This window comes from Antedon bifida, chromosome 2, assembly GCF_963402885.1.
Source record: "Antedon bifida chromosome 2, ecAntBifi1.1, whole genome shotgun sequence".
NCBI lineage: Eukaryota > Metazoa > Echinodermata > Crinoidea > Comatulida > Antedonidae > Antedon > Antedon bifida.
Window position 1 is genome coordinate 26718209 of NC_136227.1, and position 24812 is coordinate 26743020.

Consider the following 24812-nt stretch of genomic DNA (forward strand, 5'->3'; position numbering starts at 1 on the left):
ATTATATATATAAAAAAAATTAAAATATATAGAAGGATGAGTAACATATTTGCACAATGGTTATGAGCCTAGGTCTTATTTCTAAACTATGAATGATCTGTTTGTCAAAGCATGTGGTTATAAAACTAATGGTAATTTTGAGCTTCCCTCATAATTAGACAAATGTGGCAATGTATAGGAAACACATAATAACACGTTTCTCTTTTGCTTGGAAATTCAGTTAATACGTTAATACTACTAGTGTTGACTTTACAAATAATATGGAGTGACTTTACGCCGTAAAGCACAAGTGATTATTTTTAACCGCGTTATATTGAACTCTAATACTGGGAGAATACCTGGATAATTTATAGTTTTAATTAAACGTATACATTTATTTGACATTGAATTATTGTATGCTTGTCAGTTTACTGTGATGTATCTGTCCAATGCATAGAAGTAATGAGTAATTTAGACAAGAACCTGACACTAATGGATTTGTTGTTTATACATTAAGGCAATCATTGATTGAATAGCGCCCTCATTTTGCTGTGGGTTCTTCGATCGAGATTTCCTAAACCAAGTGGGACTTTTCTTTCAATGACTCTGGGGGTTCTCCGGGTTATTATCACACTGCTTTTATTCGAATTTTAATATTCAAATTAACACCTGAAGGCTGTTCTATTATTAAGTTTTTTAAAGAAATTAAACGTACAGTGGTTGTTGTAAAATTCTATTAATGACGACCAAAATACAGTCCACTGGGATTACGCATGCGCAGATTAATATTTTGATAAATAGCTTACGTTATCCTTCCGTCTGTCGTTCCGAAGAGAAACCTTCATATTTAGGATCGTATGTAACCAGTATATAAATGATGTCTTTTTTTCACAAAAACTACCAAGACTTTCAAATTATTCAATCTGCAATAATACTAAATACAGTTTTTAAAATGTTTGATTCATGCGAAAAGTATGCAATAGTATTAATATGATTTATACTGCAATTGATATGTACCGCTTTACGTCTTATTGTTATTTTCATTTCTGTGTATTATATACATGTTCTGTTTGCTTTTGAATGTTTTGTTTTGGCGTCCCTGACACAAGCTTTTGCTTTTTTTGGTGACGCCACCTTTTTGGAAATTGTTTTGATTGAAGTGTATTTTTGTTCTCGGGTCGGATTGTAAGTTTTTTTATACTCAATAAATGTTAACTACAAGGCTTAACGGTTCTAACACCCACAAAGAATGTCCTCAGCAGATGTCATTATGTTTTACATTAGTCCTACGTGTGCATAATTGATTACCTTGATAGAATAACCGATCAATATCAAACAATAAAACGGTGATACCTGGTGTGTGCCGTGTCCCGATAATGCAGTTCAAAATAGGTATTTTGTTAGTGTAATTAAACTATGACGTAATAATTTGTGCTAATTAGAGGCCATTTCCCGCGCATTTACTACAACGCAACTTATACTTAAATCGCTTGAAATTCCCCTTTCTATGTTTAAAAATCATAGGCCTACAAATTTAATTTGAATATAGGTTAGGGCTGGGCTAGGCCCATGGAGTTTGTGAGAAGGAAAGCGTTGGGTGCTACAACGCGTGTGCGATTTTTTACATGCACATTAGGTGTGATTCTCGCGTGTCATTATGACTATTATGCTAGACCTAGACGTTTGTTACACTAAATTTGTACAATTTAAATTAATTACTGCTACTCATGTTTGGGTTCTTTTTATTAAATTCATGATATATCTTCCGAGTAAATGCTACATGCCATTAGATGCCTTACATCTATTCACATTTCACGTTTATTCTAGATCATTTCGATCATTAAGGCTATCCTATTAGAATCGATATATTCTGTGACAAGGTAAATAGTTAGTTCGATTACACTACGAATTTTCACACAATTCCTTTAAAAAGATTGGTTACATGTACATATACAGTACGTGCAACAACCTCACCATCGTAGACAATTTAACCAATAACATGTGGCAGATCGAAAAATAAACCCATCTCCACACTTACCGTTTTAAATGCTATTTTAAGTTAAAAAATCAGAATGTCCATCCATTCATTTTAACATTTTTTCAGTTAGTATTGCATAAGACACAATTGTCCTAAAAGATACTTTAGTTGCCTATATCATGACATTTTGCATGATACGCAAACATCATCTTTCTTCTAGTTCTACACCGTCAATGTTGTGCCACGTATCTATACTAACCGATCATATCAACAATATGTATGTCGTACAGTCAAATTGCATAAAAAATATATTCAAGTATATAACATACGGAATTATTTAGTCGAATAGAGAAAGGGAATTAACATACAGAATTATTTAGTCGAATACAGAAAAGGCATTACTGAATTACAAAATTCCTAAATTAGAATTGATCTTTTTATATTACGGTCATAATTTGCTAGTAATGAATGATCTCAATATATACTATTGGTATTAAATGCATATTTGCCAAAGTATGATTAACTGTTCATACCATTTACATACCAATTCCATCAAGTGCTGCTAATTTCAAAACCATTAGCCGATATTAATGCTAACGATGTATTCACATTGGTGTATTTCCTAGTGTTAAAAGGAAAACGTTACTATGCTAAAGGGTGTCAATTCTATCCCAAATGTGTAGTTATCTGTATATATTAACATACAAATAGTAGAATGCCGATGCACTATTATAATACAACATACTGTTTGTCACACACTTCATTTTCTATTGACTCCTTCAGGATCGATGTCGCTGTGTACACTGGTAATTGCACAAGGCCAGAAATGAAACTTATACGGAGAGTATATTGAAATAAACAAAGGAAACAAACACACATAGCAATCAAGAACAGTCTAAACTAATGAATAATTAATAAGAATGTTGATTGACGTAACAGAAGATTGGCGACACAAATCTCCAAAATACTCTCTACGCACTACACAATGGAAGAGCCTTAAATTGAATGACTAAGTATCGAGATGTAGGCCTACTACTTTTTGAAATTGCTTCAGTAATTTTGTTAGCAGCTTTGGTATCGAAACGTTTACTTTAAAACAAGCCATTATAGTAATTAAACTGCTATCCAGGATTCAAAATTATGTATATCCTCAGTTATATTTATTTATGATTCATATATTTTATGAATCTTTTATAATGATTTAAATGATTTTGCAATCTTAGAAATATGATCTATAATTAAATTTCAAATTCCACATCAGAAAGCAGATCTATCCTAGGGAAATTTGCAAGATATTTTGTATTGACTTGATATAGTAATTATAGTAGCATCTAAAGAAAAATATATATAATATAGATCCAAAGTTGGAATTATTTTAATTGATAGGTTTTTATTATAAATGTTATGCAATGTTTGTTCTAAAATGTTTTTGTATCTGGAACCGTTGGAAACAGTTTGTTACGGATTAGTGTTGTGCTTGCTGTGTTTTTGTAATATTTTTGCAAAAATTTTAGAAAAGAAACAAATAACAAATGAGAAGACTCATGATTGTTAGTTCCGAATATTGATGTTTAGCACAGCAAAATATTCTATTTGATTCTATGATTTATGAGGTTCCCAAGCATTGTGAATTACAGTATTAATATAATTAATTAGAGTACTGACCTATTTAAAAAAAGTCTAAGAGTGTTATTATAACAAAGCGATCTTCCATATAAGGAATACTGGTGGCAATTCGAAATACAAATCTGGAGTTATTTTTATACACCGGACAGCTATTATCCAGTTTTAAGTGCTTACAAATATTAACACGTGTACAGAGAAAGTAGACATAGACAACAACATTGGCGCGATTATTCAGGCAATTGACCTGATTGCTATACTTTTAGATTGTTTTATTAATAGTGATTACTTTAGATATCCAATCGTTTACGTAAACATGCAAACTAATTTGAAAGAAAACATTAGTGGAAACGATCTATAGCCAATACACCTTTACAGCTTCAATAATACACTAACTGTTAATATTATTCAGTTACATACTGGAAACAAATAATCTAACTTTAATAATGATAACATCTTATCTGATGTCTATAATTTGCCCAAGTTTGTTTTGTTAACAAAGACTGACGACAAAACGTCATGTTAGTTAATTGTGCGCAGTCGGGAATATTAGGACGTGTGTCTTCACTCCTTAGTCACATCGACACGACACACGTTTGATAGTTTGTAGGACCCTTATTGTGGTGATATGAGACAATTATGAAACAATACAATCATTGCTCGATTTGCGACGACCGAGGAATGACGACCCTCCTAGGTCAGGTCAAAGGTTGTGTCGTCGTTCGTTGCAAATCTAAAGTTTCTTATTTTCAATTTCCACAAAAAGATCATCCATTTTTTGACTGTACATAATATAATAATTATAATTATTAGTTATTTTCTGTGACACTAAAAATCAAATCCATGTAGATAAACTATTTATTGCATACATCATACATCATCAGAAACATCATAAATACTCGAGAGGGCGCGAATCCGGAAGTAAATTCGAGCGAATAGAAACCGGAAATGATTGTTTAACTTTAAGTGCTAAAGATGATCGAAAACCCTTCATTTTTTTGGTGCCATGAGACAATAATGAAACAATACAACCATGACTCGATTATACTGTTAATCAACACTAACTGTAGGCTACGTTTCGCGAGATATGTTGTTATCCAAGACAGTAATTTCCACAAGTTTTTATCTCCGCCCATATGGTCGCCTGAATTAAGAATAATCTATTAATATATATAGATATACAACAGAAAATAATTATTATTTAATCCAATGCCGTTTTCCCGAAATCTCTAGAAACAATCAAACTTTAGGGATATTTTTTTTTTTCCAAACGGAAATCTTCTGGGTTGTTTTAACATTGCTTTAGCGCTAACTATATGCTTGGCGCACATTTATTAGAGCAATACGTGTTTAAACGAAATATATATATCTAAAAATAGGCTAGTAATAATGATTACGTAATTGGGCCACCAAGCCACTTTAACGTGAATCAGAAATGAACATTCCCGTCGGAGAAATACAGTAAATTGGAGAGATCCAAATTACCGTACATGACAGTAGAAGCAAATGATTGAAATGCAAAGGCACGTGCTGGTTGAAATGCGTTCAAGACATGGTGTTAGGACCTTACTGTTTAAAATACTGACCAGTATATGCTTTGAATTTTAAGTATCATTTTAAATTGTGTAGTCGGATGTAGACAGTGTACAAACAATAAAACTCCATCCATTACTTAGTAATGCTGCAAAAACGGTAGAAACAAGTTTTAGCTTGGATGCCTGTTATATTATTAACCCAATGATGTATTTGATGATATAAATATAAATGTGGGTATTCTGCATAATTTGAGACTAAATTAAAGTTTCAATGTCTACCGGTTATTGAGATATGGATCCCATTTAAAATTCCTACTTCCGATAATTGTATACGAACAACTTTCATTAGAGTGTATACAAACATACTATTCTGAGTACTTTAATATTTCTACGACCTCTGGTTCCTAAGAAATGCAAAAAAAAAATTATTTGTTAAATCCAACATGGCCGACAAAATAGGTCAAAAACAACCCCTATAGGACACGATTTGAAAACCTGATCTGGTAAATACTTGGGATTATAAAAAAAACATATTAAAATAATATACCCCAGGGGTGCATGTGAACCCTAATTTCCTACTACTATTTATTAGTAGTGATGATGCAAATTAGGATAATACATGAGTATAATAATAATGATGATATTAATGACAAAATGACGATGGTGATAATTTGGAAATGATAATCGTTTTCGTCGTGATATCTATCAATAAAGTATCTGATTCAACGCGTTAAATAATATATAATGTATCGATATACAAAACATGTAGTAGCGGCCATCATTCAACCAGTCAAAACTGACAACATAATTATAAAATATTTGAAATTGAACACGGACATAATTTCTTGTCGATTATGCTACTGGACATGCATTTATACATCGATTATGTTTATTTATCATCACAAGAGCGAATACCGACACAAATGCACATGCGCATAACATATGAAAAGGTGGTTGACATTTTGATGTCTTGGTGAATGTATAAAGTAATAAAATATGATTATTATATTTCATGTAGGCTTGAACGTAATGCTATGTGTAATTGAGTTGATTTCAGACATTTGGTTTAACAGCACTGTACGAAGCATCACTCCTCGGACCCCGTGTATAGTAATAAAAAAAACATATCGTACATAAATAGTACGCCGCCTACGTGACGTCACGGTTCAGTGATCTTACACATCATTTCTATAGTCAGCTGCTTAAAGAAATGTCATCAATCTATTTTTTGCTGAAAAAAATAATAACACTATTTACTCTGGAGACCAACATTGCTGCAGTTGGTGTGCGCATTAATTTTTCAAAGATTTGGAATCTTGTTCTGCTTGTTTGAGTTATATTAAATATTAGTACTGTGTGATTTTTTTCTTAAACACAATGTGCATTCTGTAGTATCCTGTATTTAGTACATATGTACATTGGTGACATTAAAATTATTATCAAATTACTATAATAAAATTCCTACATAGTAAATTTTGAATTGAATTTAGATTCGAAATATCGACATAATAAGACAAAATTCCAACATGTTATGTTGAAATTTCGACATAGTAAATCGAAATTTTGATATAGCATTCAAGTGTCCGGATTAGTCCTTCGTCCACAGCAAAAAATCACGTTACAATTTAGATAGAGTTTGTCTATTAAGAAAACTACGCCTAAAAATGAACATTTTTGTATAAGTTGTGTTTTTGTGCGCATGGTTGATGGAACGCGATAGTTAGATATACTATATTGCGACACGTTGCGACGTTCGTTTTAATCGTAGGACTTGATTGTGTTAAGAAGACGATGGAGAAATATAACATTACATTAACATCCTATAGAATTGTGAAACAGTAGAATGTCTTATATATATTGCTATGGTTTTCATTAACCTTTGCATTATTGAGTGTTGAGTCTGTAGTAAGGCTCAGCTACAAACATGAATTTGAGATAGAACATTTGTAATACATTTTTTAAATATGTAACAAAAATCACGATGAAAAAACTTCTTTAAAAATGATCAAAACCAGAATTTAGCAAATTCCTGCTATATAAACTTGTGATGAAAATCTTGTTACCATATCTCTGCTAATGTTTGATATAAAAGAAACATCTAAATTTATTGGATAAAAACACCAAATTCCAAGTTATATTACCTATAGGCCTAATCTAATTTACCACATCATTCATTTAATACCTCATTCATTACAGTATTTATGTAAAAAAGAATATGATAATTACTAGATAATTTTCCCATCCCATTACAGATGAATGAATTAAAAAATGAAGCTATCGATTGATATTAATTTATTGGAATGTGTGATCAATAGAAAATTGCACCTGGCCTTCAACGATACAATTGGTTATGTTTGCGAGCAGCATTAGAAATTACGTTTCAATTTTAACTTTCGACGTCATATGATGAGTAAATGGTTATTATATATCTAATGGCATATTTTATGTATCATCATAATGTAATGTCATAATACGTTCCAATAAATGTTTTAATATTATACTTTTTCGCAATATAAATCCATCAGAAACACTAATTTAATTACTTTTAAAGTTGAGTGTTATAAGCCTATAATTTATACAATTATTGCTAAATGGTAATTGATAGAATTAACTAAGCCTGTGTCATACGTAAATAAGAGGTTAGACGGAGGGCTAGGTTGGTTTAGGAACAATAGAATCTTGACCGTTTTTTCTAACTTCGGGGAGAAGATTTAACAACAAATTGTGTTCCTACTCCTTAAAAGATATAGGTTAACCACCCTAACAAGCTCAATCATAAAATACATGTACCATTAAGTTTGCAGATTATAATTCTGTTTCGGACTGCAATCCGACCTTTCGCCAATTGACGACGTAACTATTGAGTCTAAAGGTCAATCTAAACACGCTCGTAAACATTATGGTCATACAACGATTGACAGTTAGACTCGATAGCTGGCACGTAAGTGAAAACTAAATGTCACTAATAAGACGTGAAACATTTTTTTCTTTAGACGCACTAAACACATTAAAAAAGAATATAGAAAGTCTTTATTAAAAGGTCATCTTTCTAATATCGACATACTACCGACTACAGCATTAAAAACTAAAAGGTCTGTCAATACTAAACAAGTCGCGTGTTCAAGTTAGTGTTTACCGACCAACCGACCGACCGACTGAGCTGCGACGCGACTAAAAATAAATGTAACATTCCCTGGTTGTTTTTGACGTAGCGTAAATAAGCACTGAATAGGGTGTCAAGTGCAGTGACGTCGCTGCGTGGCATGAATATATACGGATTGCATATCACTTATTATAGCATGCAATATTCAATTTTGTGTCGTTTTTAGTGTCAGTAACAACATTTTAAATTGTAATGCTAGAACACAACGGAAATTAGACTTTTATATATGTTTATATTATACAAATCTTATAAATTACTCTCATACGAAAATGTTACTTGTAGAAATGAAAACAGTCAAACATGACGGTTTTGATTAAATTTGATACGTTTAATATGTTGTAGTACTCATTTATGAATAAAACAAGAGTATAGCACGTACACATATTGAATATATAAATTAACATGATGTGTAGAAATTCTTCAATATATATGTAACCAGCGTCGTATAAAATAGTACATCTGTTTAAACTCATAAGCAGGCGCCATCTTGTAGCAGAACATCTTGTAACACTATGGATATTTTTATAGTATGCACAAACTTGTTCACCAATGAATTATACCGATATGACGCCAGTAAACTTTGTTCATGCATAGTATTTTCTAAAACCGATGTGTGTTTTATAACCTGAACCTAACATTTGGTTCGCATACGTTATACCATGGAGAAATAAGCTAGCTAACTTAATTCTTCATGTTTAAACTTAGCGTTTTTTTATGTATTGCATTTCAACAGACAACGCGCAAACAAAAGCTAGGCCTACATCTCCTATCGCTGACTTTGTAAGTCAGACCATGGTGTTTAACCAAGTTTTCGAACTATTTTTACTGTACACGATTCTGGCTAACTTAATTCTCAATACTAATTTAGAACACGCGTACTCGACTGTAAAAGTTACATGCGGTTTCATTTTACACGTCATGTTGTATTGTACACCAAGACACAAATTTAGAAATCACACGAAATGAGTCGATGAAATATATATTGATGTGATGTTACCTTATCATACTATTATATATGCGTCGTCAATAAAACTTGATAGCTTTATGAACGCATATTGTATCAGCGTAACGATACAAAATAATGGTATTTTACAACAGTGATACGGTACTGTAGGCTCAGTGAATCTAATCACGCATAGTACAATACCATGTAAGGTAGTTGGGATGGTGCACGGTAGACCTTAGAATTTTCTTTAAATCAGCAAATCTACCCGATATATCAATATTGATACTTTCAGAATATTGACAATTAAAGTTAATCATTAAAGTTGGTCGTGTAAAGCATGTTTGCTAGTCGACGTTATACGAAGCTACCGTTAACAAAAATCGACGATCTTCTACGTAACCATTGAAATTTTAACGATTTACAAAGGTACTTTCTTAAATAACGACGACGACACAAAACCTCGGCGATTTACAGGAAATGTGTAACAATCGACGGTAATCAACGCTAGAAGTCGCCGCTCGTTGACAATCGCAAGAGTTGAATCCAGTTCAACTCTAGCGATATGGCAATGTTAAAACGTAAGATCTGACCAATCATCTTTGCGATACAGTACATGACGTCACATAATTTATGGAAATATCCTGCTGGCTACATGTATTTGTGCTGCATCGCGGCGCGGTCAAATCTAGGCCTAGGCCTAGACATAGACTATACAATGATGTTTCGGAAAGTAGGTGTGGTATTAGGTAGGCCTTCAGCCTAGTCCAAAATTCTATTAGGACGAGGCTAGGCTTGCTAAGTACAAATAATCATCAGTATGGAGATCAGTGTAGGCCTAGGCTACGTCTCCTACACTTGCATGAGCCCCTACTAGGCAGGGGAGTCCCTATCTAGTAGCCTAGGTCTACATAAATACAAATGTTTATGTTTATTTATGATGTTGGTACTTGATTTGGTAGGAAATTGGTATCTTCTTCTGAGATCCAATAAAAGAAGTTATTTCATTGTTTTGCTTTACGACGACGTCGAGGAAGAATACAGGAGTTTCAACTCAACGCTAGAAATCAACTTGATCGTTTTCAAAGGATCGTCGTTGAACTTTCAAGCCTGTTTTCCTGTCGACGCTATCGTTGACAATAATCGGCGATCTTCCACGTAAACATTGAAATGTTAACGATTTACAGGAAAAGGTACTTTTTTAACCAACGACGACGATACAAAACGTCGGCGATTTACAGGAAAAGGTGTAATAATCGACGGTAATCGACGCTACAATTCGCAATCGTTGACAATCACAAGAGTTGAATCCAGTTCAACTCTAGCGATATCGCAACGCTAAAACGTAAGAACTGACCAATCATCTTGGCGTTACAGCACATGACGTCACGTAATTGATGTAAAATTCTGATGACTACATTTATTTTTGTTGCATCGCGGCGCGGTCAAAGCTAGGCCTAGCCTTGCCAAAGTGACTATAAAATTATGTTCCGGAAAGTAGGCGTGGGGATATTAGGTAGGTCTAAGTATTCTGCCTAGTCCAAAATGCTATTTGGGCTAGAATAGGCCTACTGAAAACGAAGAACCATCAGTATATAGATATTAGTATGCCTAGGCCCACGTCTTCTACACTGTGAGCCTACTAGTAGAGGCAGCGGAATCCTCTATTCTTTTTTTCGCGTTACGACGACGTCGAGAGAGAAGACAGGTGTTTTCAACTCTACCGTTCAACGCTAGAAATCAAATGTTCGCGCTATCGTTATCATTTCAACTTGATCGTTTTTAAACGATCGTCGTTGAACTTTTAACGATCAACGACGATAGCGTCGACAGGAAAACAGGCTTTAACGATCAACGATGATAGCGTCGAATAACGTCGACAGGAAAACAGGCTTAATGTACATAACGTAATTATAAACAATCTGCACTCATTTTGCAATAGGGCCAGCCAAAATACATGCTTAATTGAAACTTTCCGCCATCCATGTTCTGCGCGTCCGCTGATTTATCGATTAAAATTATAAAAAAAAATGTCATATTAAAAGTGATTTTCTTTTGCCTTGGTTTATTTAATCTGAACATCAATTTAATCAACGGAAGTCTTTAAGTTTTCTTGATAGACATTTTAATAGATATTGATAGAAGATTACTTTATATGTCAGACATGACAATCTCGTCAGATGGATACTGTTGAACTAATGCAAATCACGAAATGTTTTTATGTTTTATACATGATGCAAGCGTCCAGGTATTTACATTATTGAATAAAGTTCAGACTGCTTGAAATCTATAGACATGCCAATACAGTGTTTTAGTGAATTTGAAAGGTGAACTCCTGTGATTATCTGAGTAGTGTAATTTTCGTAATCGATAAAATGTGATATATAAGTTTCAATTTTGTTATCAAATATCTGAAAATCCCACATTCAATTAGGGCCTGTCACAACTCCACACTCTACCATTTTTTTCTGTTCTTTATATTACTTCTTCTTCTTCTTCTTCTTTTGAGATAATCGAGATATTCAATAATAATTTACTTGATGTTGAAAAGATTGAAATTACAAAATAATCTTCTGTGATTTTGAAGTCAGACTAATTCTAAACTTTTTTTTATTACAATCAATAATCTACAAAAATACATTTGTTTTAGAAGATTATTTTGCAGCATCTCACTAAAAAGGACATTCTAACGAATACGTTTTGGACCGATACTAAACCAAACAACATCTTTAAGATGCTGTTTGGCTAGAGAATCGTAATTTCTATTTTGAAAAATGTATTAGATAACTAATTAAAATGAATTATCTACTACATTTTTACTACGAATTAAAAAAACTGCACTTTCAAGTTATTTTAGGAAATGCTTTTATTATCAATTATAATGTCTTAAGTTTGTCCGTGTTCTCTCTGAAACAAATGAATATGAATATTGCTAATAGAATATACTAAAAGGTTAACCAATTGAAATTTCACTTTTCCATAGTTGAACTTAATATAAAACAAAACGATGCATTACAAATGAGATGCCATTACAAACATTTTAAAAAATCAAAGAAAGTAATGGTATGGGTTATTTTTCTATTTCTATTTTCGAAGAGCAGAGTATAATCCAAGTACTATTAAGTGATTGTGGCAACATACTTAGACAAAATGGTGATTTAAGTATGTGCGGGTTCACTTGCGGAAACAATGCATTATTCTACTGTAGTAGCAGTTTATATCCATGGACCTACATCTATGTTTATAAAAACAATAGTGGACAGCTGACAGGCAGATACGTACTCTTTTGACTCGGCACATTCGTCTTAGAACATATCAATAATCTGGTCGATGTTACTAAAGTATAATATATATAACCATAACATGTAAAATCTTCTTTCATCAAAAAATTATAATATTTTCATTTAGAATAAAATATGATCAGGTGTTTTTATTTATTTTATTTATTTATAGGTATTTGGATAATTTCACACATTTTGTTGGTTAGAATAATTAATAAAACAAATTACGATCGTTCTATCTGTCTTCATTAAATAAACGAAAGGTTAGGTACATGATATTGAATGTATAAATACATTAAGTAAAACTTTGTAATTAGTGGTTACTAATAATGGATGTCATACTTAATCACTTATAAGCGAAGTCAAAACCAAACGACATCCACAAATCTAGGCTAATCTGGACTTGCTATATTGTCAATCATTTTAACAACCCAAGTAAAACTGACAAAACTGAAAACGTAAAACATAACGGAAATATTCAGACAAGATCTGCTACAATAAATTGTCAAAGCCATCGAGAACAAGTAATTTCAATCGACATAAAGTTGCCAATCTCGCAGATGGAATATACGTATTACAGATTTATTATCAGACGATCTGAGGTTTCGCGCGGTGCTGTGATTTGATATTTTTTTTACAGAATTCCTATAAGTTTTAAAACATACCATAAGTACAATTGATGTTTATCTATAGGATTTCAGCTTCACTCCAATTTTAACGGACTGTCACAATCAATGTATTGAGTCAAAGAAAGATTAGTTGAGAAGTACTGCTGATAATGGTAATGCACACCAAGTGATTGTAATGATTAAAAAGACAGAAACACATGCTAACATGTACAAATTGACAAATTCATGCATATGAAAATCACTTATCAGAAATAATGATTTATTGGACGAGGCGAGGCGATACTGTATCACTGTAAATTCAACATCTCATATTATTTCAATAGTAATAGAATCTTCATTATTAATGTTTTACAATATTTGTTATAGTTTGAAACCAACATAATTGTATTGTAATTTCTTATGACTTGTTTAAAATCTGAATATAGACTCAAGAATAGTATTCGAATTATATTAATTGTATCAAAAATACTGTTAATTTTGTATAATGGAAATTATTCATTTTTGATAATGTTAAATGATTATGAAAATGGAAAAAAAAAAAGATGAACAATTATGATTATGGAAAACTTATGGTGACAACATTTTTGTTTAAATTTATTCATTCATTTTTTTTATTTCAAATAGTACATCAAATAACGAAACATAAAAAACAAAGAATATTAAACTAGCAATAACAAGAACATCTAAGGCATATCGTAATAGAACACGTGACGATATCAAGTTCTGAAATAACTACAATAGCAAATTGACATTTGATTTTTGTAATATTGTTAATAATTAATATTCATATTTTTAGGGATTTAATGTCTTCAGTTTTTAAGTAACAAAGCATTTTGTGTTTATATAATTACAGTTAAAGTTACAATAAAAGTAAATGCTTGTTTGGGATAATCTTTTTGGTTTTATGTTTTGTTTAAATCACATTAAAGGTCCGATCCTCTTGTATTCAATATTTCAGTTGAATTTGATAAAAGATAGAGGTATATTTTTATCCTAATACATTAATGTCAGGCATTCTTTAAAAATAAATAAATAAATTTGAACAAAAACAGAACTAATTATACAAGAGAGTGTAACAGCGTTCAGAAAAATTATTATTAATACAAATCCTAGAAAGGATCTTTTGGCGTTTTGTGTTTTGTTTGACATAAATTAGGCACAGGCCTTCCTCTTTGAAAACAATTACAATTAAATGTGAAAAAGACATTTAGTGATATACTGTATCATTTGCCTAAACTAACTATGTTTTGTTTTGTGTGTTTATAAAAAAAATGGTAATGATTAAAGGTGCTTTGTCTCCCAAAAACATGAAAATGACGATTAATACATTCAGACTTTGAATATCTCATTGTGTAATTGTAATCAACTTATTCACTCCCGTAGGAAAAAAAAAGAACAAACATAATGGTTTCACTTATAAACAAACACATTTAACTGTTTTAACTAAAAAGCCATTGTCTGATAGAGAATTTGACTATCTTTTGCTTTAAATTAACATTTTTCAGGTATAATTTGTTTTGATCCATATTTTGGTTAAATACCAACACACAATAAAAATGGTTTTTTTTTTTTCAGGGGTGGGGGGGGGGGCAATAAATCTTTAAGGTCAGACCTTCATTTTAAAGAGTACAATTCAATTTGAACATGTAATAATGATACATTTTTAAAACGTTCAGATAGATTTGATATATCCAGCTTTTAGAAGTAAATAATGAAATGTTTGATTTAACAATGAATCATGTTAGGAACAGAGAGGAACGAGATATTTGCAACAAATATGACAGTTAGTCTCACGGGATGATTTCAAACTTGTCAGGTAATTGTATAATAAATTATAACAAGATTGTGAAGTACATGGATTTTAATTGATTTCATGGTAATAGTAGATTGGGTTTTTATACCAATACCTTTATGTCTCTTCATTGATGTTTTTTGTACAAGTCAATGTACATGGATTGTTATGGCTTTTATGTTTAAAGCTCAGGTACAGGCATGAATTTTAAATATAATATCTGGTTAATTGTACATAAATCAAATCTTTGTAACAGAAATCAAGACGAAAATACATGAATTTCCCTTAATATGGTCAAATACAAAATTTTGCAAAATTCTGCCATAAAAACCAGACTTTTTTTCAGTAGTTAGGTAGTTTAGCCTAATGTAATAACATGTCTGGTGACTCCCTAGAAGGTGAAAAAAGATGGTGGATATACGGTGGATAATTTTTGCTATAGCATGAAAATAAAAATTTGAAGTTGAATAAAAATACCAGAATTGTAAAATTCAAGTTATATTACCTATATTTAGTCATCTGATAACATTTTTTACCACACCGTTTATTTTTCATAGCTTTTTAAAATGCCTCTCTATTTACAAAATGTGTGTACAAAAAAATAGAGATTTTACTGTGTAATTTGAACTATCCCCCCACTGATAAGAAAGTGCTTATTTTCAACAAGCTTGTGTAACACAAATAAAATTCCAAAAATTATGAAACTTAGGGGAAACTATAGATCGATAATTATTGGAATGTATGATCAATAGAAATTTTTTGCCCGCACCTGGCCTTTAAAGAAAAAAACATATTTCTAAGATCCATGGATTCTAGTGCCATTTAATAATAATTTACTTAATCTAGTTATAATTATTCAAAATACAATGAAAGTATGAGCAATTACCTTTATTCTAAAGTATAATAAGAATAACTTGGAAATAATAAAGATATCAAAGTGCGAGTCTTAAAAATATCGAATCAAACTTTTTACTATATTAGAATATCATATGTAGCAATGCATATAACTAGAAATATTCTTTCATAATCAGGATACCATTCTGTGTTGTTTACACTATCTGGCCGTGTTCTCCATTTGTGACGTCCTATCGTTTTCTTTAGCTGTGGCAATTCAACTCAACGGACAGAAATCCCTTAATTCAATTGATTAGTGCATTGGTCGCTGGCAATTTTAATCAGTGAAATCCGTTTGTAAATCAATATTGTTTGGATTCAGAGTTTCGTATCTAGAACTCCAGGAAAAGTAATGCTAAGGATAGGACATTATTCTACTGCAGTTATTGCGGTATAACTACAATTTTAACACTTTTCAATATTAATGTATACTTGTAATTTGTTTCAATGTAGAACTACAGCAAACAATTATGCTTACTCAGCGTCTAGTAATGTATAAATAGGTTAAAGATTAAACAAGATACAGTTACTGCAGTAACTGCAGCAGAAATAAATTTACATGATACTCTTCAGGCCTACTATCGAAGAAAACGTGATTGCTGTGAAACTAATTTGACACGGTAACAACAAACATGAATAATAATAGTAATACAAAGAATAATGTAATGGTCATAACATTTCTATTTCAACGGAAACTCACAAAATATGCTGCAGCTAGTACAACATAATTATTATAGTAATAAAATATATATGCTTTTCTCATTATTATTTATTAAAAGAAAGCCGGCACCGATTGAAAAATATCAATATAGTATAACGTAACAAGTGTTGGCTGGATTGTATTTATATCTATATCTAACACTGAAAAAAATAATGATAAAAAATAACGAATTTACAAAAAAAATAATAAATGTAATGATAATGTCAAACAATCGTAAGCTATGAAGTTTCATTAATTCAAACAAAATAATTTTGTTTTTGCTGATCGTTAAAATATTCTTGAATTTAAATTGAAAAAAAAAAATATTGCATTCGTTAGAATGCAGATAAATGTTACTTTACTTTAATTTGAATTGAAATAATTTGATATAACATAGGCCTAATTGAGACATGATAACTTTCAGTTCAATGTTTGATCAAAGTTTTACTTTATTTTCAATTGTGCAGTCAACACTGAATTGTTTCAACATTATTTTTATATAATAAAGATATTAAAATTACAATTATATAAATACTGTAAAAATTGAGGGGAAATTATAAAGGTTAATAGTTATACTATTTTTGTATTATACGCTGTCATCCTAATTGTTATATACAACATTTGAATCCAAAAACATCTACTAATATGTCTACTACAACAAGATTAACTTAATTTTATTATAATAGTCAGAATAGCAAAATTACTGCCGCTATAGATAATTACGTTTGAATGCCGTTGCAAATGCACGACTAATTTGGAATAAATTAAATTAACTATAAGAATTTCTCGTACTTCAGAAACACTCTATTAAACACTATTAAAACGACAGACAATAAAATAAGACGCATAAATCATACATGCTAGAATAAAAGATGACAATGCAGATAGAAATGACGAACTATGAATAACGTAAGGAAGACAAGTATTCATAAAACAATTAATGCAACACATTTGAAACTAAAACATGTCAAAACTGAAGTTATAATTTATAGCTTTAGCCCAGATTTTAAATGTCGCACATAATCATTAAAATACCGTTATTTTATATTTAAAAAAAAAGTATTATAAAAGCATCGGTGCACCGAAGTAGGTAGTAAATATAAACAACTGACAGTTTCCCGTCCAGTATACGGCCACCATAGTAATTTCATAATGGCCTTGATTGATTAAATTAGTCTAAAAATGTTCCCAACAATTGCAATTCTAACATAGCCGAATGGTTGGGGATTTAAGAGGTGCCCCATCTCAAATGTTGGAAGTTTTGGGCAAGCGGTTTAAGAGGAGATAGCGGAACACATTTTGGGTTAGTGATATACCATCGATTATATTGAGTGGAGTATTTGTTTAAATCATACTCAACAAATCCAATAAGCAACTGAATATATTGTTCCAATTAAAAAACAAGTTCTAATAAGTCTAGATTTTGTGTAAGCTTATTGGCCTGTTGAAGACACGGAGACGGAATACCGCAAGATATTTTTTGACAATGATACCTTACGAGTCGTTGTACAATTAGTAGCCAAATCACTGAATACGAAGCTATGGTAATCATGGTATATTTCCGTTTTAACCCGTAATCGCCTGGGCATGTTTACCGAATCAACCAACAACAACTTTATTAAGAAACGATCGATAAATTATCTCTACAAATCAGGTATTTAATTTTTGGTCATTGATCACTAATTAGTAATAGGACATACAATCAATGCAATTACCATGACAACAGTTTAGTATAACCAATTAGTTACCATGACAACACGACTAACAGTTTAAGATCTACGAGTCCATCATGCCGGATCGTAAGTATCTGTGCAGTGGCTTAACCCAAGTAAAACGAATGACACAATCAGAACACACTATAAATCAATATAAAGTAAATTCACTCAGAATTATTTTTTTTTATTACCAAATCATTTTATTTCTACTGAATGTTTTTTTTCTTCAGAAATTTCAACTATTATTTGTATTTAGGTAAAACTAATTAAGGAAGGAAGCTGACCAATGACTGAGCGACAGTTCGGATAATCCATCGCTTGTGATTGGTAAAATTACTTGCGTTACGTTCTATAATGTGGAAATGTGGAAACCACGCTTAATACTCATATATTATTTGATTGAGATAAAATATAATCAATTTCATAAATATTGTAATACCAGGGAAGACTCCATGGTAATACTATACATACATACTCGTTTCTTAAAATCGTATAAAACATGTGTGGGGCCAGCGAGGAAAGCTATCCACATTTCCTTTTGAATAACTGCATAGCTTCTCGACATACATAAATGATCTACATTTAGTTTAACCAACAAAGGAAAATCATTATCAGTTATGTCCAGGACGTATCAGGTACTAATGATGCCGTCCTGGATAAGTCGTGAAAGTCTAGTTGAACAGATTTAATTGAATAGCTTATATAATATATGAATTTTAATGTTATTATTACATTCTATTTGGATTTCTAAAATTAGGATTGGAGATAAAGATGCAATTTAACTACATGCAGACAAATTGGATGAATTATGAGCAAATCATGCATTTTTTTTTTTTTGGTTACAATAGAAACGTCATAATGGTGCATAGTACCACAACTTCAGAAATAACTTGGTAACAGATAGTATAACAGAAACGTAACAGGTCAATACTGCAGGATTTAGATTAGATAATAAACACACCTCTTCTTGCCATTTGATTAGTTTCGTTCTATTCAATGGGCAAGTTATATCCAATGGTTCTATTCAATGATTTTGAACATTTGAGAATGTGGCAGGCAGCCATAATGCAGCGACTAATAAACGACAAGGGACTAGGCCTAAGTCATTCAAAAGATGCACTCATGGGCTCATATGATATGTGTAAACTGGACATCCGTGACTTGTTCTACTGTAACAGCCACTAAACTCGACTATTATTGTGCCGATGAGAAATGTTGTATACGACGCAGATTGTATTCACCGTTTTACTGTACCATGTCATGGTACAGTAAAACGGTTTAACCATGCGTTGTCAACATGACAGGCGAGTACATGGCCAACATACGCTGCATGAGTACAGGTAGGTGGTCCACGATGTTACGGTTCGTTCGCATACGATGCTACAGTGGGGTTGATTTGATTTTTATCAGCACCAGGCCTAGAATATTACATATAGTTTACTTGCGTTATATATAATAATTGAACATAATTGGATGTCAGTATGCCTCTCACAATCTGATTTACAGTTAAAATAAAATGTCTACAATATCCATGGTGAGATCGATCGAATCGATCATTCATTCATTTGAAAATTCGCTTACATAAAAATCATATACCATGTAGTACGAGATTAATATAATATGGCGCCTATTTTAAGAAGAATAAAAACATGCCACCCTTTCAAATGCAGGTCATATGCGTGTCATCAGTGTACTCGTCCACATTAGTGACAATTTACAAAAAATTAAATTACTATCAATGTCATAATGCACATGATCAAGTCATGCATTTAAACGTTGTATTAATTCAGTATTCAGTATTTTATTTTAAAATCACTGTAAATACACGTCATTATGGTTACCATTATAATACCAAAACAATGTACGATTGAATGAATAAAGTTCACATATACATATGTCATCGTCGCGTTGCGCAAACGAGAAACTTAAAGACATATTTTAAGTTGTTGAGCCATATTGATAATTATGCTGTATGTCCACGATTGTGCTATCGAACGTCTACATTAAAAACAAGTTATCATTAAGTGTAATCGATAATTATATATGTTTTATCAACTCGTGTGCTCTTAATTATTTATAGTGTAGCTGCAAGGTAGATTTGAATTCAAAATCATGACCATTGAATATGAGCTGTGTAATAGGATTGTATTGTACTCGTGGGATTTCATCACTACGTTCTGACATTCAGATGTTAATGAATAATATACAAATGCGTATTGATGGCAATTAGTATAAGTCAGTTATTAAGACATTAAGAAAGTAACAATATGTTATTGTATATCGGGAAATACACTGAAACTGGGTGAGTCTGCGTGACCACACCTTTTCGATTACGTCAATAGTTAATTTTAATAAATTATGGGTTTTATTTTTAGAATACGACATTTTCAATAAATTTTGTTTATAAATGTGTTTTGGACACACCTCCAACATGTATTCTAATCTGTTTTAAAATGTATTTTTACCTAGACCTGTTAGGGCCTGTCCTATAACTATAGTCAGATTGATTTCACATTTCTCTGTTGTTGGTCTTTTTAATCATTTAAACGAGGGAGGTATACAAATTATACCTCCCTGTTCAAACTGTGTCTTGCTATTTTGGATTTAGTCAACATTTAATGTGTTTCAATCCGAGTAGCACCCTTATTGAGGGACACCTTCAGTGTCCTTTCAGGAATAACATATCATTAACATTATAAATACTCAAACACCACCCCCACTTCCATTGCACGGCAACATCACCCGTAGTGGGAGTGTTCCGAAAGAGATGTCTATATTTCACAGATTATTCTGTGTTCTATGTTCATTTGTATTCTTTCCTTATTTTATATAAAATGTGAGGGGATCGGTCAACGTCAAGGTCATTTATTGTGTCTACGTCCGCGTTTTACTAATTACTATCTTGATATCGTGATAATGTAGGTTTATGCATCTAAACCTGAAACATTATTATAGACCAACTGACCTTTGACCACTCATGATACGCTATATAGTGTATACAATATGTATAATCGCACGTTCTCTGCTTTACCCGGATTAGTTTGACGATGATGAATGTGAACTAAACGTGGAGATATATTTTATTGATGTTGGAAAATACAAGAAAATGAATATTATGCTATGCGTGTCGTATATGAAATACGTGTCTAAAATATCATCATAGACGTTTTATAATCAGTGTAAAATGACTTAAATTAAGTCAAAGACCGATAAAATGTGATATTTTGAAACGGTAACGCATGAACAAGAGGTAGACTGAATAATGGTGAACACTGAGTCAAAAAATGCATTTATAATGTAGGCCTATGGATTTCTGAAGGGACAACTCTATAGCAAATGTATATTTTTGCACGTGTGAACACAGATATGTAATACAATGCATACTTACGATATTCTAGCATCGATTTAACGTTAAAATGCATCGAAACTAATAATAACAATTCTATGCAAAAAGCAATATCAAGTTGACCTATATATTACATTGTTTTACCAAAGCAGAACAATAGCTCTATAGCATAGTATAAAACATCAGCGAAGTATCATTAACGTACATGATGTAATAATGATAATTTATTTTTACATATACATTTTACATTATATTTGGGCCTCAACATTTAACACAATGGGGACATGACATAAGCCTATATGGGTCAATTAAAAGGCCTCCTGGGGGCTAATCCGCTTTTGACAAGCGGATAACTATAGGTCTGAACGTGACAAATAAAGAATGGTCAGGTTTATTTAATTAACACTCAGCCCTCATTACACGTTATTTTACAACACCTTCATTCATATAGTAACAAACGGTACTGTGCATCTTCCACAGATCGATTAAGTTCTTATTTTTTCCTGTTTCGTGTGCAATAAACATTCTAATCTCAATTTGTTCTTTTCCTTTGCGATTTCTACGACTTATCCCAAGTATAATTGGACATCATTGTCATGGTTACATCACCAATGCTGATTGTATCTATGTACAAAACCCTCCATAAAAAATAGTTATTAATAGCATGTTTCCAATTAATTCTCTGCACACAAAAAAATGATCTAATATATGAATATTACTCGTTTGGGCTGGGAATTAAAACACACAAGGCTAAACCAAATCTTATATATAGTATAACCATGATACACTAATATATATTAAATTCATCAATTGACAAGAACCATTATTTTGAATCACTGCATGTATACATTTCATAATTTAGATACGTTAAATCTTCATAACATAAGATTATTCCAGAACTGTATAATCGTTGATCTGTTTTTTTATCTCTGCTAGGAAGCAATATATTTTTCACAGGCTGAGCTTATTTGCTTTCGACAATCGTTTACGAACTGATGGCGCCTCATTGCATAATTCCTAACAAAACTTTACCGCCAATTAAAAATACAAACTTAAACAACATGGACATAATACACGTATAGAAGGAATGTATATGTTTACCGTTAATACTCGAATCTTATACAGTTAAGATATGGAAAAACCAATCGTAAAATGTTCACTACTTTACTATACTAGGCTACTTAGCTTGCACTTGAGATCGGTATTCAAAATAATCTGATAGGTTTACTTACACATTAATCTAAGACATGCTTTGTTCCGTTGATATACAATAATAAACTACACTTTATTTAAAGCTAATCTTAAAAGAACGCGTATTATGTGTAAACGTACAGTATATGCCATGTGCGCAAGTTACGTAACGGGGGTGTAATGTATTAATATGTGCACTGTGCGCGCGGTCACATGATTAATGCATATATATATGTGAATACCGTTACAACTTATAAATACCAATCAAATATTCACCTAAGTTGTAACGGTATTTCATTAGGCCCGTACTGGCTTAGTTATTTACCCGGGTTTCAGCGACACAGCAATCACTAACTTCGGTGACTTAATAACTAAGCCTGAGTTGAGAATGTTCTACTTACCAAAACTATTGCATTTTTCACAGGCAGCTTCGTCCGGGTGCTCTACACAGATGTTGCAATCAACACAAGCACGAATATTACTATCGTAAACTTCATTATCGCCACATACGTGCTGCTTTTTAGCAGAGTAACCACCAAACAAGCACAGAGTAAGTATAAAAACCACAACGCACATCCGACGATAGACATACATTTTAAATTCCATGTGCTACTTTAAAAGCGCTAATAATTCCAGGTTCAGGAAAATACTGTCCAAATCCGGCATGTGTACGTAGAGGTAACTAAAACCACAAACACGTCTTGCAATTGTGCTTCATAAAAATACGTTTATTCACGAAATAACTATCCAGTAAACGCCACCAAATGTCAAATAAACCGGCGCTTAAGATTTATCATCGTAAAAAACAAAACCAACTTTGTTTTCGAAAATATACTCAGTCGCTTTTGGTGAATTAACACCTACACTGAGTGATAGACTTGTAATTCAGTGCTAAGAATCGACGTCGGAGTGCCCGTTAGGTTGTTATGCAAATGGCAGGTCTTCCAGATCGATCGATTTAAACACACATTTATAAAGAACGCTCTCTCATTCTTATCCATTCTAAGCCCCTCGTAGTGGACTAAGATCGAGTCCGGCTTGTGTTTCACTATCAGCTGTCTCGCAGTCTAAAACAACCTCATTATCTTTTGCCAGTATCGTCTGCTAAGGCAAAACTTACTAACAATAGAGGGCGCTCATTGGTTTGAAAGATAAAATAATTACTTTAATTGCAAATCATGCTTGAAGGCAAACAACCTCTTCAATGTTTTTAATGCCAAATATTATTATTATTATTGAATACTGTTAGTTGATTTTTTAAAATTAGCATGCGATTTGTGTGGATAATGTTAGGAGTGATTATAGGTTCGTTTGAAAACTTAACAGTTAGACACTTAGCGAGTTGTGATATCAAGGGCCGATTTGGCGCAAAATGCCATTAGATGTTGAGCAGGTGAGTGCCGTGACGTATGATGCCAAAACAAATTGCTCTCTTTGCTTTCACTGTATCTAACCTGAGCAATGGGAATGGACATGAATATCAAAACCGAAACAGCTAAAAGTCTACCTACGCATATTATATTATCATTATTGATGTATCAATGCATAACACGAGAGAGTGTCACCGTTTATATCGAAATGAAAAAAAAACATACATTACATTAACGTTTTTTTTTTCAATTTGAACTTCTCATTTAATTGATACAATATGTAATCATAATACACAAAGATAATTTTTTTAATGCATTAATAAGATTCGTTTAGGTATAAATTACAATTCCTTGTACGCAACAAATGCTATCTTAACCTATGCATATTTTAACTTACAGAAGCCCGTAGGCGCGCTTATATAATAGTTAAACAAATTGTAATCGTTGTCATATTATTTTCTTAGAAATACTTAAAACAGATCGCATCTTATTTATTTATATCTTATAAACGTCAATGTATCAATTCAGAAAGAGTGCTGTGGCGAAATAAACGGGTCGCTCGTCGCGCGGGATTTTTGAACGATGGTTTTTATAGCCAGTACATCTTTGTTTTAATTTGTAATTAATTACATTAGGATTATAGAGCGTTGTAAAATATTTTCTTCTGCTATTT

General features: G+C 31.9%; 1 protein-coding gene across 1 annotated transcript in view; it reads right to left on the minus strand.

The window, feature by feature from the left end:
• The window catches only part of LOC144858830 (neuronal acetylcholine receptor subunit alpha-9-like), a 96137-nt gene extending 72330 nt beyond the window's left edge, over positions 1 to 23807 (minus strand). The window contains exon 1 of the mRNA XM_078714955.1: positions 23171 to 23807. Coding sequence (XP_078571081.1) covers positions 23171 to 23375 — 205 coding nt within the window. The 5' untranslated portion in view covers positions 23376 to 23807. The remainder of the gene's footprint in view (positions 1 to 23170) is intronic.
• Between the last annotated feature and the right edge of the window lie 1005 nt (positions 23808 to 24812).